This window comes from Gouania willdenowi, chromosome 19 (assembly GCF_900634775.1).
Source record: "Gouania willdenowi chromosome 19, fGouWil2.1, whole genome shotgun sequence".
Lineage (NCBI taxonomy): Eukaryota > Metazoa > Chordata > Actinopteri > Blenniiformes > Gobiesocidae > Gouania > Gouania willdenowi.
Window position 1 is genome coordinate 13,064,990 of NC_041062.1, and position 18,537 is coordinate 13,083,526.

At 37.5% G+C, this 18,537-nt stretch overlaps 1 protein-coding gene across 1 annotated transcript; it reads right to left on the minus strand.

The window, feature by feature from the left end:
• Positions 1-1,256: 1,256 nt before the first annotated feature.
• LOC114481974 (synaptic vesicle membrane protein VAT-1 homolog) lies at positions 1,257-18,205 on the minus strand. The gene is made up of 6 exons (XM_028477088.1): positions 17,644-18,205; positions 9,549-9,756; positions 8,599-8,769; positions 7,950-8,039; positions 7,608-7,846; positions 1,257-2,275 (listed from the first exon to the last, which is right to left on the minus strand). The coding sequence occupies exons 1-6, from the start codon at positions 18,001-18,003 to the stop codon at positions 2,114-2,116; spliced, it is 1,230 nt and encodes a 409-aa protein (XP_028332889.1). The 5' UTR covers positions 18,004-18,205; the 3' UTR covers positions 1,257-2,113.
• Positions 18,206-18,537: the final 332 nt, after the last annotated feature.

An 18,537-nucleotide genomic window follows, 5' to 3' on the forward strand; every position in this document is an offset into this window, starting at 1 on the left:
GAAAGCAGAAGTGAGAGGGTGGAGAGAGGAATGTGAGTGCTGAGCCAGAGGAAAGAGGAAAAATACTCTTCCTCTTGTGCTACGGGTGCAGAGACTGACACTGTAAAGCTGGGAAACACATAAAACCTGTGAAGCATCAATTCCTTTTGAAACACAAACAACCTGTAAGCAATAAAACCATCACAATGGAGAAATCAAAGACTATGATTAGACAGGTTTTACTTTTTTTGGCTTTAATTCATATTTCAAATTAGAATTTAAATCTTTTTCAGTTTTTCAGATTTGACTCTTAATGCTATGCTTTGTTAGTATTCATACACCAGTACTTTTTTCCTTATTGACCCTCCAGGGTTCCCCGGACCCCAGTTTAAGAAAGCAGCTCTTTCAATTGGCCGTGGAGCTACTTTAGTGCCGTAAAAAAAAAAAAAAAATCTAAAAGTCTTGCTAATGCAGTAAAAATAATAATAAGAAAACAATACAGATAGCAGTTTTAGTAACTTGTTATCAACCATGCACGTCAGTAAGTACATGGCTCTGCCTTGAAGTCACATAAAAGGCTAAAAGATGAACTCTGGTTAAAAACCACTTCCTGCTAAATCGATGTACTGCAGACAGAATGCATGTGAACAGACCATAGTTAAGATCAGTAATAAGTCAGAAATGAACACACAACATGACTCCAAACACACAGAGGAATCTACAAAAAGGACAACAAAAATATACAAAACACCAACAAAAATACACAAATTGAGTCCAAAACCACAACAATTGACAGTAAAAACACACAAAACAACCAACATTTTTTAAAAAAAACTTCCCAAAAATTGACAAAACAATAACAAAAATACATACATTTCCTGCTTTATTGTTCAGATCAGTCGATGGGATTCTTTATTCTAGTTTATTTGTACATTTTTCTTAAGGGCTTAAGGTGCTGACTCAGGTCAGAAATTTCGTTTTGATAAAAAATCATGGAATCCATTTTTCTGAATGCCGACCTATGTTGAAAAATATGGTTCTCAGATCAAATAAACACATTTTTTTGAAGACCTCACTGTGATAGACGTTGTCCATCTCTGGTTTAGATTAAAGATTCCTCCCAACCTGAGTCACATATGTGCACACAGTACAAATATTGAGCACAAAACTAACAAATAATATCTGTGTTTGGACCATTTTTGTCTCTCTACTACATTTTGGAAACGTGCCAAAGCCTTTTGTGTTTCTGTTTGAAAAAAAAAAAACTGAAACCAACATAACTTTGTTACAAATCACTTTATTTATGATGACGTGCTGATATATTGGTTAACAGACCATTTGTAAGTCACAGAGAAACCAGTCTAGGCTTTACTTTGGGCTTTAGTTTAGTGATTGAAAACACACGGAAGTGTTTGTTTTTCCTCCTCGGCCTCTGCTACTGCTTGATGTGGTTTTGGCACAAACACAGGAGGAAATACAGCCTCTATGATGCAATATCAGATTTCCGTAAACAGGTACAGTAAATGTAGAGAAATGCATTTCATTTACTATTGCACACACATTCAAAGCAGATCACAAGCAGAAAACCACAAAAACAATGAGCACAGTGGGAGCAGGACTGGGAAAATATGATTTTTGAATGAGAACTATTACATGTATTAGAATTACAGTATTTTTTAAAAATCTAATTAGGCATTTTTTTTTCTTTATGCCTATTTTATTTACTTATTCTTTTTTTGAACTTTGGTGATGTCAATGGATGAATAATGTGTGATAATCATTTAATAATTCCACATCAATATCACACTGCATATTACATTTCTATATTATAGATGGTATTCAATAGACAGGATCCCGCAGTGACTTGCTGTAATTTATAGGTCATTAGTTCAAAAAGCTCCTTAAACATAGTAATAAGTAACAACGGACATTATGTTATAGTGGCTGACAAGTTTTCATAATCACAAACACGTATTCTCTACACTGCAGACATATTGCACAAAAAGCTTTACCAACATTTAAAAAAATACTGACACTCAATGAATTACATCTTGCTTTTGTCTTCTTTAAACTTTCAATGATAGCGAACTTCAATTGGGAGCTGTTGCAACATGGGACTCAGAAGAAATCCAACTCATTTCTGTTCCTCGTTGGCATCCAAAGCTGCTTCTTTGTTTTCGCTGACAGCGGCGCTTTGTTCCACCTGTGGTTTTTCTTCCTCCTTCTTGGGTTCAGGGAGGAGGATGACTTTCCCAATATTTTGGCGCTCATGCATGCGCTTCAGTGCGTCCACCACCTGAGGGAAGACAGAGAGGGAACGATGTTCACTCAACTCCTATATCTCTAGAAACAAAGGGCATCACTTCTCTTAAATTTGACCAACATCTGGTAAAGCCATTAAAACCCTAAAAAGAGGGAAATGACTGTATTAATGTCCTTGTGTCACATTAGGGTCAACATGACCATTTAAAGCTGTTCTTCAACCCATCTACGCTGAAAATCTGAATTATCTCAATGCCAACCTGACGTACGCTATATTTCTGTAAAGATTACTAACACAAATGAAACAAAACAGAACACACACACCCCAGTGAGTAATTCACAAAAGTGGAATTAAAAAATCCACAATAACAGGATTATGTGTGGTTTAGCTTAGCCTTCTCTGACCAATGTTTTCCTGTTTCACCAAACTCAGATGGAAGGAGATTATGGGCCTTGAATGTCCAAGTATTTTAAAATGAATTTCAGCAAAAAAGGAAGAAAAAAAAGAACAGACGGATAATCTCCGGTGCTGTTGGTACGGTTACCGGAGTACACGTACAAACCAATAACCATTTATAGGGTTAGGTTTAGGGTAAAGTTTAATCTTAGTCATGTGACCTAAACTGGCCAAATAGGGGTGCTGCGTACGGATAGACTGTCGGTATATTGATACGGCAATCGTACGGACAGCCACTGCCTACAAAAAATGTGTGTGAAGTTGAGTAAATTACATGTTTTTAGTTTTTTTACAGTGATGCCATCAGATGGGCTTTTCATCCATTATTTTAACAACCTGGTTGTAGAGATATTACATTTGACTGGTTATAGATGGAGATAGTTGAGCCCAAACTGTCATGCAATAAGAAAAAAAAAATGTAAAAAAACAACATAATGTGCATAAACATCTGAGTTGTCTGAGTAGGTAAATCATTTATTATTGGTTTAAAACAGTAGAGTTAAATTGTATGTGTTCTTTAGCACTTTTTATATTGTACTTGTTTTGGGTCTAAAGTTATCAAAGAAACTTCAATTTACTGACCTCCTATATGTCTTTATTTTGTAAAAATGATTTGAAACATCCCAGGTACACTTTGTTTTTTGATTTTTCAAATTGTGTAACAGGAGGTTTTTGTTGCTGCCAACGATGATCATTAACACCTCAGTTGTTGAGCTGGAATCCTCGTCTGCATTACCTCTTAAGAACAGGTTAAATCCCATCATGTTAATCAGGATTGGCTTTTATATTATATACTATAGGTGTGAATTGCTCTGGTGCCATGGTGAAAGAAAGCTGTTGTCAAACTTCACACCCAGAGTTGTTCAGCGAGAATCGTTGTCTGTTCTATTTGTTAAAAGGCAGGTTAAATCACATCATGTTAATCAGGGTTGGCTGTTGTGAGACGCCAGGATATAAGAAGCCATTGATGATCGGTTTAAAGATCATTTGTGCATTCTGCTGAGCTGGCAAGTCTTCTACTGAGTTTCCTGACATCATGCCTCCACCTTTATGCAACCACTTCTGCTCACCTTCTGGATGGAGCACATTTGGACAGCTGAAGCTGAAATGCAAGCACTGCAACAAGGATGCCTCAAGTTCCTCAGCTGGATCCTCAAACATTCACACTGCCATGAAGGTAAGACTCACTTAAATTTACAAGGACATTTAATCATGTAGAGAATTGCTAATATATTTTTAAATGCCTACGCTAAAATGAAAAATGTATTATTAATAAAACACACTTTGAAGTAACATTTTTCCCAAACTTTTCTGATGTGTTAATCAACTTAAGCTATAAATGCAACACGATTTGTGTTAATGTAAATATATTTCCCAACATGTACCATGTTATGTACACATTGCATTTATTTTTTTACATCTAAGTATATTGTGGGTTGTGGGTACATGTCATGAGTTGTTATAATTGGGTGGATGTGATCTATTTAGCTGGAATCGAACCTCTTTATGATATTTTCCAGAAGCCTCACCCTAAAGTGGAGATTAAGACTGCAACTCCAACTCAGAGTAAAGTCACCAAATTCATGGCCAACACATCAGCTTCATGGGCAAACACTGATCCAAGACAGAAGGAGGTGACCACGTTGCTGATAAACTTCCTTACCCGTGGCCTTCAGCCCCTCTCCCTGGTTGATGATCCAAACTTCCGTGCTCTGGTGAAGAAGCTAGCACCAGCTTACACCATGCCCAGTCGAAAGCATCTAAGCCGCACACTTCTACCCAACATGATGGACAACCAACGCAGCACCATCAATGGCAAACTCCAAGACATCACGGACATCTGCTTGACAGTTGACATCTGGTCCAGCAGGGACAAGGGAAGCTTCATCGGAATCACAGGACATTTTGTCGAGGACTTCTCACTAAAGAGTGTCATGTTAGCCTGCCAGCGCTTCAAGGGTAGCCACACTGAAGAACTCATCAACTCTACTGTGCAGCAAGTCATCAGCAGTTTCAACTTAGAGGACAAGGTGGCGACCATTATCAGTGACAACACAGCCAACACGTCAAAGGCTTGTACCACTATACCAGGTCCGGATGATGACTATTGTGACAGCAACTCTGAGGACAGTGATGATGATGATGATGATGATGATATACTGGCTAAAGACAACAGTGGCCTCATGGATTGGCTCCCACATCACATCCCCAGCTTTGCACACACAATCCAGCTAATCGTTACTGATGCTCTTAAGCATACAGGAGGCGTGACCACCATCGTCAACAAAGTGTCGAAACTGGTGACCCACGTGAGATGCTCCAACTTGGCTACAGAGTTGTTCGAGGGAGACCACAAACTCCAAGCCAAGAACAACACCGGCTGGTGGAGCAGTGTCAACAAGATGTTGAAGTCCGTCCTTCAAGCAGATCCAGTCAAAATGGAGAAACTGAAGATCCCTGGGAAGCTGAGTAAAAGTGAGCTCAACATCATTGTGGAAATTACCGACGCCCTCTCACTATTTCAGCTCGCTACAGACCAGTGCAGACAGAATACTCCGACAGCCGGCCTTGTGTTGCCCTGCATCTGTGGCTTGAGAGCAGAGCTTGCACACTTGTCAACAACCCACAAATCCAAGTTTGTGTCGACCCTGGCTGCTTCTATTGACCAACACCTTGGAGAATACGAGCAGATGGAGACATTTCAACTTGCATCTGTCCTGGATCCACGATGGAAGCTACGCTGGTGTTCTCCAGATGATGCCAAGGATGTCGCAGATCTCCTTGTCAACAAGACAGCTGCACTCGTTCCAACACCAGACTCAAGTAAGGAATCCCCCTCACCAAAGAAGAAGAAGTGCAAACTCTTCCACTTCCTGGGCACCACTTCTTCAGATCCAGCCAAGACCCAAGTTGAACATTACCTGGCAGAACCTTCTCTGGAAGAGGACAAAGACCCACTTCTGTACTGGAAGGAGAACCAGCTGATATACCCACAGTTAACACGGTTAGCTATCCGCTACCTAGCTACCCCTGCTTCTTCAGCCCCAGTAGAAAGACTGTTTTCCATTGCAGGGAAGATTTTTCGCCCTGAAAGACGCTGTGTATCTGATGGTCGATTTGAGGAGCTGATGTTTCTGCGGTGCAATGCAAACTTTGATGATTAGCAAAAAATGTAACTTGAATCTGTATAACATTAGGTGTGATATTACCGTAGGTGTGATATTGTGTCTAAATCTTTGCTATAATAGCTAATTGTTATTGTCAATATGATGTTAATAAAATTTTATTGAACATTTATTCCTGTCTTGTCTTATCTTTTCATCTCAATTAAATTAAATTCAACTTTATGTGTACTGTGGTTTTATTATGCACTGTAAAGTGACCTAGGGTGACCCGAAAGGCACCGATTTTCCAATAAAATGTACTATTATTATTATTATTATTATTATTATTATTATTATTATTATTATTAATAATTAAATAGCGCAAATTACAACAATACTTATCTCGAAGCCCTATCAAAATATTTGTTTTGATAAATAATTGTTTTGCATTAGGCACAAAATAATGATTATAAGAGGGAACTTATTTCAGGCTCAGTAATTGTAACTGAACCATAGCAATTGAGAAAGTAATTGTAATTGACTTTCAAAAAATATAATTTTAATTCAGTTATAAGTGACAAAAATACCAGTAACTGTAATTGTAACCAAACACGGATAATTGAAAATGTAATTGTAGTTGAAGAATGCAATTGGCCCCAAACCTGAATGAGTTACTATAAGTTGCGTCCATTGGTTATATGTTGAAAATGTAGCCTGCTGCTGCATGGCGTGAGTCCCTGTTGTTAAAACCGTCAAGAGGCATCAACGCAGATACCCCGACTGGTCAGATGCCACAGCGACGATGTCCACTGTCACCTAGCAACAGCCGTTGAGTACCATGTAATCTGATGGAGGCTGACGTTTACTCATCTACTGCTTCACTTGTTGAATGGAAAAGATGAAAAAAGTGAAAAGATGTGACGCAGGAGGCTCATCATCTGTCATTACAACTTGGATCCACATCTGTTATCTGTAATGGACCTTTGTAAATGCAAACGGAGCTCGAGGCAGTGAATGTGATTGTAGACCAGGGCTGTCTCTGATAATTAGAGCTTCCGTCTCTGCGAGTTGTCTTTAGGCAGCAGCTCTGTTGTCATTGTAGTGTCAGTATGTGTGAAAATGGGTTGAAATAATGAAAAGTATGAAGCACTGTTAGAATAATAAGGTGAGGAAACACCTTTAAAGGGCCCATGTTTAGCTAAATTAACTTTTCTGTGCTTTAAACATGATAAAAGTGCTATTAGAGCGTCATAGACACGCCCACTCATGAATATGCATCAGTAGGCCAAAAATCAGCCTGTTTGTGTAGAGTTGCTCAGAAAGTGACTTTTCAGAGGCTAAAATGCTGGAAAACAGGCGAGTTTGGGAAAATAAACCTCAAATACTATGTTTTTGGGGTTCTTAGAATAAATGGAGATGGGTGAAAAATAGCATCACATGGGACCTTTAAGATGACCTTATTGATTGTGCTACATCATGTTAACATAGTAACCGACAACATTATCTATTGTACTTTTTCACTAAATGTGGGATGATATATGAAATTGGTATAAAATAAAGCAGACTTTAAATGAAATATCGTGCATCAAAATATTGCAATACAAGGTGGGAGGGGGTGTCAAATTAATTAAAAAATCCCCTACCCTACACACTAGATTGTTGAATATTCTTTTCAGAGTATAGTATTGAATTGTTATCATTGTTATCGCAAGCCCATTATCGCCCATTATGTTATTTTATGGACTCAGAGTGTCGTCCCATGCCTGTTATCCACCCAATGGCAGTTCAGAGATGATCAAACTGACCTCCTCAAAGTGATAACAGGAGTCAATGCGAGGCTTGATCTTTCCCTGCTTGTAGAGCTCCATTAGATGAGACATCGTCCTGACAAAGAGCTGCGTGTCATTGATGTAGCCCAAGTGGAAGCCGCCCACGCTCTTGTTGGACTGCATCAGCTTCATGGTGTTGAGTGAGAGCTGGTTGTACCATGTCTTTGCCATTGCCAAGAAATTCTTCCTCTGGCCTGTCACACAGTTAGCTGCACCTGGAATACCAGACAAAGAAACACTGACAAATGAATCTAATAATTATGAACAGCGTAAACTCAAGAGGGGGAAATGATATGATGTGCAAATGTTAGGTCTTACCAAAGACTACAAGAGTGCCTAAAGGTTTCAACAGACTGAAGCCTTTTTGTGTGTCCGAGCCACCAAGGGGGTCAAGAACAATATCCACACCTACAGAAAAAAGAGTTATTAGGGTAATGGAATAATAGATACCTAAAGACAAACCAGACCTGATTTGGGACATTGGCGGCCAAGAATTTTGTGCGACCCCCAAAATTAAATGCACAAAATGACTTCAAAAACACACAACAATGACATAATACACAAAAAGACAACAAAAGCTACACAACAGGACTCCAACAAAAACAAAATTAAACAGACAACACGTACATATAATATACATGACAACAAAAACAGACAAAATGACTCAAAAACAAACAGAATAACAACAAAAAACACAAAAGGAGAGTGAAATATCCAAAATCACAACTAAAATGCACAAACAAATGCAAAAACACACACAAATGACTCCGATGACACAAAATGACAAAAGATTTGAGTTAAAAACAGGCAAAATGACAACAAAAACAAACCAAATGAGAGGAAAATATACATGAAAACAAAAAAACAGCATTTCTGTATTAATGCTCAGATTATTGCTTATTCTAAATGCTGTGCATGTTCTTCCTGTGCACTAAATATCCACACTTTCATAGCAGAGGCTGATTACCTTTTGGGCTGATTTTGCGGATTTCTTCAACGTAGTCTTTTGTGCGGTAGTCAATAGGGTGCTTCACTCCACCTTTGGCTATAATTTCATGCTTGGAAGCAGAAGCTGTGCCAAAAACGGTCACATCTGGCACAGTTTGACACAGCTGGCTTACAGCTATACCAACACCACCTACAAATGTGAAGATGATATAGATTGTAATAATTCATTGCAATGCAGTAACGTTCAAAATGTGAGCAAACACACGGTGGGCAACATTATTCTCAAAGATACGGGTAAACACACATTAAGTGACACAAAAAAGCATATTAGCAGACACAAAAACAATAGAAAAAAAGTAACAAGTGAATTAAAATGAAGAGGATGTTACTCCATTCATCTTTAATATTCAATTAAGAATACATGACTGTATTATGATTAAATGGCAGGGTATCACAGTTAACCTGGGATACATTTTATGGATTTTATTTTGTCATTTTGAGTTTGGTAATTTTGTACCAATTGTCTGAGGTTAATTTGCTGCAGTAACAAATGAATCCCTTTGATTCATTGACTCATTAGTGTAACATTAATGAGTCCCTGATTGCAGTACGCTGACACACGCTGGCCTTTATGCACCACTTTCCTCTTGATGGAGCGTTGCCAGAGTAACTCTGAATGATGGGCTGAACTTTTGAAATGAAATCGCATGAGATGATGAAAAATGCCATTATATTTTAGCTCAGATATGGGTCTGCATTCAGAAAAGTGATTAGCACACGCTCAGCTGGTGACACTCACCTGTTGCTTGGATACGCAATAATTAACTCCAAAATGGAGTCAAGAATATATGCTGGTTTCTTTGTTAAATTAAATGTATTAATCTATTACAAGAATAAAATATATGAATCATAAACGCATTTTTGTGCAAACTTGGAACTCTCATCCACAACGCAGTGTGCGCGTCTCACCCGCAGCCATGTGCACGAGGACACTTTTGCCCGGCCTGAGATTAGCCATCTCAAACAGCATCATGTAGGCGGTCATGTAGTTAATAGGAAGAGCCGCCCCTTCTTCAAAACTCATCTCCTCTGGCATGGGGAAGGTGCGCTCAGCGGGAACCACCACCAGCTCCTGCCACATGCCGCTTTGGCTCAGTGCGATGACTCGATCTCCAACCTGATGGGGGTGAAAATGAAAACTGTTTATTTGTTGATGTGCGGTTGATTTGAGCGTTTACGAGTGAATTTGGACGACTCGCTTGCAGATTAAATGCAGAAATGCAATAGCACCACTTACACACAGATAGGGCTGGGCGAAAATCTCAGATTGTTTAAAGCAGGGGTTCTCAACTGGTCTCACCCTGGGGCCCACATTTTGCCACAGTCATTAAATCGCAAATTCAACCACCGAATTGAGTTTTTCACAGCATGCCTGTCAAAATAAGAGTTTCTTTCAAAATAAAAGACTAGTCCAACATGAGAGATATTAAGTTTTTTTTAATTTATTTTTGACCTGCTGTCCGCGACCCACCCAGTACAAGCCCGCGACCCACTTTTGGGTCCCGACCCACCAGTTGAGACTCGCTGGTTTAAAGAACAATTCGAGTTTCAATTCGATTTTTGATTTTTTTCCTCAATGCACTTAAAAATTACTGCAGACATCAGATATATTGTCAAAAGTGCAACTTTATTTCTGTGATTGTCCTCAAGAGTTAAAAAGCATAGAACAATCCCAAAATCTCTATCATTCAACAATTTCAAGCTTTAACCCAATTTTAAGCAAAAGTGCAACAGCAACTTCACAGTAGCTTAAGAAATCAGATAACTACATATTTTATAACATATAACATTACAATTAAAAAAAATAATGAACTCTTCCCTTAGCATCTCAGCATAGTGCAAATAAAAAATGAAACATGCCTGTGGCACACATATAGCCTACTCAAAGGGTAAACACATGTAAACAAAGAGGGGGCGGGCTCACATAGCGCTATGGTAACCTACAAAGACGGAACGCAAAAGCCCGAAAAATCTGTGTTGGAAAAAAACTCCTCGAATTTGCAAAATAAAAATTGTTTTTATTTACAAATTTGAAAAATCGATTAAATCAAATTTTTTGCCCATCCCTACTCACAGATAAAAAACACATGTATATTATGCACTGACTGTAGGAATGTCTGCTACAATGAAGGAAGCATTAGTTGATCATTGCATTGCATATTTCTTTATTTATGAACGATTCAATGGTATTTTTTACACATTAACAGTCAAGTTTACACACATTCGAAAAGAAAAAAACCCCACAGACTTACTATTTATAACTGTTATGGTTATTTACAACCATAACAGAGGAGTGTGTACACATGTAATATATAAAATGATACAGAGACAGTTCAGCAACAAATTATTTTCCAATTTATATCCATAATATCTTACTTCCAATTTCACCAAAGCTAGGTAAACCTTTCTGTTTGTAATCAGAGGGAGAATGTGATTTTTTTCTTTCCATGATATAAACGTAATTAATTATGTTAAGCCAGTGTCCGGTTATGGTTTTTCCGTTGCATATTTCTACTACAAAAAGTTTTAATATCAAACATGTTTGATGAGTTAATAAAAAATATGAGAAACCTAATGGATATCGGAATCATCTCAGTTCTGAGTGAAGCATGGACATCAAATTAAATGCAGAGAAAATGGATGGAAGAAAGAAATAAATATTAGCTCAATGTATGGTTTCATTTTGATCTCATATTGGGAGCATGAACCTCTGAGACAAGCTTAGCTTACAGGAAGTGATCAAATACCAGATCTCCTAAATGATATGAGGGCAGTTTCATTACACCTCTAACCCTTCAGTGTAGATATATACTGATTATATGACATGTTCAAATGATTTAAAATATCAAATAAAAGCCAAATCAAGGACAATTTATTTGTATAGCAAATTTCATACACAATGCATCTAATTCCAATGTATTTTCATTGAGGTTGAGCTTTAAACACATAGCATGTCACACCTGGGCGGGGCAAATTATATGCAATGTAATCAATGCATTTATTAAAAAAAAATAAATGTAAATATATATATATATATGTACAGCAAACAAAATAACTTAAAAAAATATATATATATTATTATTATTATTCAAATACACATCACACACAACAAAATATCAAACAACTACCTGTAGACTATACTTAAAATTAATCAAACATAAATGTAGTTATAGCTGAGGTAGGGGTGGGAACCTTTGGCTACCTCACGATACGCTACGCGATACAAGGCTCACGATAACGATTATCTCACGATATGACAATACTGCGATTATCGATATATTGGTCAGAAATCAGTCTACGATAATCTATGACATAACAAGAAAAAAAAATGATTACGTGAAAATATACAATTTTTTTTAATTTTATATCTCTGAAAAACAATACATTAAAAAAGTGTCCTATGAACAGTGACACTATTTTAGTGCAACATTTCTGTGAATAAGTGTCAACATACCAATGTAAATAATTATCTCCAATAGTGGTTTATGTAAACAAAAAATAGGGTCTTTCTTACCAGTGACACCATTATAGTGCAATATTCCAGTAAACAATATATTGGTCCCTTCAACAAACAGTGACAACATTTATGTGAACCTGAACATTTTAGTGAAAAAGCAGAAAAGGTTTTGAAAAAAAAAATCGATAATCGATCGTGCGGAAGGATCGCCGTATAGAGATATTGTCACACTCAGATTCTGAGGTGGCGCACTTTTCACTTTGTGCACTAATTCTGGCTACTTTGTATTTGTAACACACTTTAATAAACAAGTCTGTGGGGTCGTCGGACATTTTTGATATCAAAATGGGCTCACGACCCGAAAAAGGTTGGGAACCTCGGTTTTAGAAGGTTCCGTTTGGTCCGTGGTGACCTTATGTACAGTAGTTGGATCAAGAAAGATCTAAGAGAAAACGTAAGTAATAATACCAATAAAAACATTTCACTTTAAATCTTAAATCTAAATAGTAATTTATGTTGCTAAATTGGGACATACACGTGGTAAATGTGTGGTTCCTCATATGCTCATTGTTCCTAATAATTAGCTATAAAGGAAATATATTAAAATAGTCACACTAAAATACTTTAAAACTACTTGTAAGCGCCTTACTCATCATGTTTAAAGTCTGAATTATCATTATTATCCAGCTTTAAAAACAAGACCCTCACACTGACCCTTTCTTTCAAGCATCATGACATTTTCTTCCTTTTAAGGATGTCAGTAGGAACAGACGGAAAGATGAACCCACTCCCATCTTCAACAATATCAATAAATCAAGATGTGAGGCCAGATATTAGATCATCCCGGTCTCCATGGAAACATCTGTGACGGTGTTACGAAGAGACGTGAAGAGCTGAGTGGTAATAAGCTCAGCGTGTGGATCATTTGTACTCTGCTTCCCCAGCGTCTTATGAAGAGCACCACACCCTGAGGTTCTGGCTCAGCTCTGATTAAAACAGGATCAGCTCTCAAAGCATTTACCCAAAACTTCTTGTTATTGTCTGCTGCAGCGAGCTCTAAACATCTGCACAGCCACGCCCTGACGATAACCTTACTTTATCGTTTTCAGAATGTACAAAAAAAACCTGACTTTGGTCTTCACCCTGTGCAACTTTCATTCTGCTTCCTGCATCTGGACGTTTGTGGTGTCGGTTTGTTTTTTTTTGTTTTTTTTAAGAAAAAGTGGAGGCAGTGGAATGTACGGCTCTGGAAGAGGAATGAGAGGAGGAGGGTATTACATGGAGGAGGAAAGGAATTCCCTTCTGACACTGATGAACAGAGATCAGCTTTAGGAGCAACACAGTGGTTCACAACAGCTGGAGGGTTTAGGTGTCGTCAATGCAGAATCACACTAGGGCTGCAAAATTAATCGACTTTTAATTATTATTACGATGTTGGCTGCCACGATTAGATTAACGTGATTGTTGGCGATTTTTACTTTTAAAATGTGAGATTTAAAATCCGATATGGGATTTTCAACGGCCAATGCAGATACTGATTTTTTTTTTTTTTTTTTTAATTTCAGCCAATGGCCGATTTTGGAAGCCGATATTTGAGGCCGATATACTTTTTTTTTTTTTTAAAGCACATTGATTATGAAAGACAATTGAAACACTCACATGATATAAATGTATATATTAGAAATTAAACAGAACTCTTAACATTTATTAAACTTTAAATATAGTAAAACAGAAATCTTTATCCTATTAAGGACATAATAGGATAATAAGGATATGTGATCAGGCACTATTACAGTATATTATATCCTTATCCTATAATATCGGCTTTTTATTTGTAAGCCTATCGGTTTCTACCTCTACCATGCACTTGCTTTTATTATTATTACTTCTTTTCTTTTTTTTTTGTATATTCATACACCCGAATAGATGTTTTTTTTATGTTCTTTCTTTTTTCCTATAATGGCTGCTCTAAAGTCCTAAAAAAAATATTTATATATATATATATTATATATTGAAGAAAGTCCATATATCGGCCCGATATATCAGTCGACCTCTACTCTGCTGTATATCTAACCAGGCACTTTCTAAACCCCGATAGCCATCCAACCACTAGGGGGCGAACACATGATTAAGGCTTCATTACACTATCTCAATAAACAGCAAGCAAGACTTCGGGTCAAACAGAATTGCATGAGTCGCGTTATTTACATTGATTTTGAATGTAATCTAGTCGCCAGAGTCGCTGAAGTCACGTTCGGTCGGTGTGAACGCACCTTAATATTCTTGCCTTTTTTTCATACGCTGCTTTTTCAAGCAGTTGACAAATGTTCTATTTTAGCACACTTTTTCTAGGGTATTTCACCGACAGGGCTCAAAGTTGCTGGAGATCATCTGGAGAAGTGGGACATCACGGCAAAGGCGGTGCAATTTGGTGAAGGCGGCGCGGCAAAGGCGGTGCGGTGTATAGAAGGCGGCGCGGCGAAGGCGAGGGCCGTTTGTCGCCGCTTGCGGCTATATTTCTCATTATTCTTGTTTAAAGCTTTTAATTTGCACTCTAAACTGTTCACATATTGTTTGCTGAAAAGTAGCTCCATAAAAATACAGACATGATGAATAATTGTGATTAATAATCGTAATAATAATGATCCAAATAATCAAGATGATTATTTTGGCCATAATCATGCAGCCCTAAATCCCACTCAGAAGGTTCTCATTCGTTAATTTAAGTGAATTAATTAATGCGACAGTGTGAAGGTGCCTATCTCCAGCTTTCAATGGGCCAGAGGCGGGGGTACACCTAGACAGAGCGCCAGTCCATCGCACGGCAACACAGACACTCACATTCACTCCTACGGGCAATTCAGAGACTCAAATCGACCTAACAGTCATGTTATTGGATTGTGGGAGGAAACCCACGCAGCATGGGGAGAACATGCAAACTCCACACAGAAAGGACCCAAGTGTCCAACCGAGGGCTGTGATAAAACAGACGATCTAAAATGGAGTCTCCTGTTTTGGTTGTGATATGCCACGTGATGCCAAGATTTAAAGCAGCCTCTTCCTGTGAAACAATGCTGGCACTGCCCATGTTTGCTCCCAGAATTTATCATGGAAAAATTGACAGTTTCCCACAAAGCAGGTGAGGGTCACGGCCCCAAAAAAGTGCTATCGGCATCAGTTCAGTTTTCATTGCCTTGCTTTCTATCACTGACCACATGAAGATACTGTACTACTTTTAAGGTCATGTGCTCTCCCACATGAGCGCTAATCCACAAAACTCTTATCTTAAAAGACCAGTCTCCACCATTTCAGTGCTCAATCTAAGTAAATCACGTGCAACAGATGAATAAACAGTGCCTGCTTAACCAATTTAACACTCTTTATTTTGGGATCTTAGTCGAAAACACCAAATAGACCCATTTTGTTGCTTTATTCTCTCATTATAAAAGATCTGGGACATGTTCTGAGGCTTAAATGTAATAATATTGCATGTTATTGTTTTAGTAGGCTACGGCCACCACTGTGCCAATACAAGACTTTATTAATCAGAGGTTTATTTAGAATAATTGGCAAACAACATTTACCGTTATTCACATTTTTGTGCTTGAAAAACTCAAATTTCAAATAAAACCCTTGCACTCAGTCACCCACAGTTGTAAAAGAGGGTGATTTGAATAATTGAAGCAGATGAAAATTACACAATGTCTAGAAAACATCAAATAGCGTGAATGAATGTCATGTGTTTCTTGATGCAGTAAAATGAGTTGGATGGATTTAAAAAAAATAATACAGAAACTGTGGACACTGAATGCAAAACAGTATACTGTACATGAGGTAATCATAAAATATGAAATAATACATAGTATTTGCTCCAGTGGAAGTGCCTGAAGCCAACTCCTAACTACAGACGGGACTGCAGAGGAGTGGGGCCAGGAAAGCAACAGTTAGTCTGGCTGTCGGCCATTGCTGGGTGAATATAAACAGGAATGAGTAACGATGAACCAGTTCCTGCCGTTTGGGTTCATAAAAAAACCAAAGAATATTTAGATACTAAATTTCATATGTAGATGTATCAGGTTAAATAGTCTTTTGCTTTTTCCTGCGTGTGCCTTGGCACGTGTTGTGCAGAAATGTCCTATATTTAACAATAATTGCTGTTTTTGTTGAGTAAATAAAGGGCTACAGGAGTCTGACTTTACTCTACGTGTGTCTAAGTTTGATCTTTAGCAGAGGAATCAATCAATAACCAGAAGTCTAGTTAAAAACCAGGGCCGATGAAGAAAAATAAATAAAATATTCTGTGTATATTTTACTGTTATTGATCTCACTAATATGACAAAAAAAAAAAAACAACAAACCGCATTTAAAAATAATTGAAGGAAGCCTATGCTTTCCATTCACAAAATATTTGGTTAGGAGACATCATTTAAAAAGTTGTGTTGTTAGAAAGAGTTGAGTTTAAATATTCCTCACATGGCTTAAAGTGTTTTTATTTATTTTTTTTATTTTTTTTTAAAAGCTCACTATAGAGTCATTAGTCTTGCTATAATATGACAAAAACCACAGTTGAAAAATAATATTAATAATAGGAGGCCTGTAAGTGCAGTATATACAGTAAATTAGGGGTGTGTATTGTCTGGCATCTGGCGATATACGATTCGTATCCCGATACATAGGTCACGATACGATAAATCCCGATATTAGAGTATAAGGTGATTATTGCATTTTTTTTTTTTTTTTTTAAATATATGACTTAGGAAAGAACTAATCTGTAAATGTGTACACCTTCATGAGAACATTATGTATGAAATATATTTTATTGGCATATTTTACACACAAAACATTGCCATTAAACATGCCATGTGCCAACAACTTAAAATAAAATAATAACATACAATCTGACTGTGGCTTTTAAACCAACTTTGACTTTAGTGCAACTTAACTGAGGTAAATGCCCAGAATAACAACTAAATGCAGAAAGTTAATACTTTCTTTTTCGATTTTTTTTGAAGAAACACAAGCTGGTCAACATGCCCAGGCTTCAGTGCAATTCTTTGTGCAGTTACAATGTGTCCTACAGTGGAAAAGACCTTATATATATTTATATAAAATACAAATCGATATGGATGCATTCTGAATCGCGTGATGTAATATCGCAACATATCGCAGAATCAATTTTTTTTCCAACTCCTCTAATATTATATATATATATATATATATATATTTACGCAGACTGTTTAACACCACTGTCTAACATAATAACTGTACCACACTGTCAGATATTAAAAATAAATTTAAATAAATCGTGATATGAGAAATAATTTAGTTTGATTAATTGTTTTTCATCAAAGTAAACACAACATTTTCAGATGTTGATGCTTACTTTGAAATTAATTGTTCCATTATTTTGGTATAATGGTAATTCTGTTCCAGATGTTTGTATATGCAAGATATAAATTATAATTAGCAATGAAGTAGAAACAGTTAAAATGAACTTTCTTTTTTTTTTTTTTTTTTTTTTTTTAAGAGAGTGACATTTTTACTCACTTTCCTGTCCTTCACATCCTCTCCCAGGGCCTGGATGGTACCAGAAGCTTCCATCCCCATAGTAACCGGAGGCTCAGGCAGCAGCTCGTACAGTCCCTGTCTGGCCAGCAGCTCAGCGAAGTTCAGCCCACAGGCTTTGACCCGAACCAGAAGCTCTCCAGGCTTCAGCTGAGGAGCTTCCATCGTCTTCACCTGCAGACGGACTTTATCGTAGCCCCCGTACCCGGTGAGGACCAGAGCCCGGCAGGAGCGCGGCTCCTCCGGGGCAGGGCTGCTGTCCGAGCCCTGAGGAGCCGGAGGAGGACCACCACCTTCAGGCTTCTTCTCCTGCAGCTGAGCTGGAGGTTCCTCACCAGACATGATCAATGGATCGATGAATGGACTCCCTCTGATGTGCACTCTTACAGTCAGATCAACACTTTAGAGTTTCAGAAAAGATTCAACAATCTTAAGCAGTTTTTTTTTTTTGTTTTTTTTGCAGTCAAAATAAAGTTAATGCAACGATCTGCTGCTTCCTTTCTGCAGACTGAGGTCTTGCCTCTGTGCGTCATTGGGTGATTTCCTTTAGAGCTCAACAAGTGGCCACAGAGTCAAGTTAGTTAAATCATAGACTGATGTGTGTGGGTTTTCAAAGTAAAAGCCTACAATCTCTAAAACGGACAATAAAAGAAATCCAAAAGAGAACAAAGAAAAACATTTATAGGGATGTCCCGATACAACTTTTTCCACTTCCGAAATTATACCGATATTGCAGCCTTGAGTATTGGCCGATACCAACCCGATACGATATCAGCACGAATCATACATACTTTTAATACTTAATTTGTGGTGTGGAATGTTAGAAAAGGCTTGATTATCTTTAAAAAAAAAACTGACATATTTATTATAAACCAA

Excerpts from the sequence above, each read along its gene's own strand:
- LOC114481974 (XM_028477088.1), bottom strand. The coding sequence starts at position 18,003 with ATGTCTGGTGAGGAACCTCCAGCTCAGCTGCAGGAGAAGAAGCCTGAA. Across the intron at positions 9,757-17,643 it reads AGGATGTGAAGGACAGGAAA|GTTGGAGATCGAGTCATCGC; the intron begins GTGAGTAAAAAT and ends CACCCCCATCAG. Across the intron at positions 7,847-7,949 it reads AGGCACTCTTGTAGTCTTTG|GTGCAGCTAACTGTGTGACA; the intron begins GTAAGACCTAAC and ends CTGGTATTCCAG.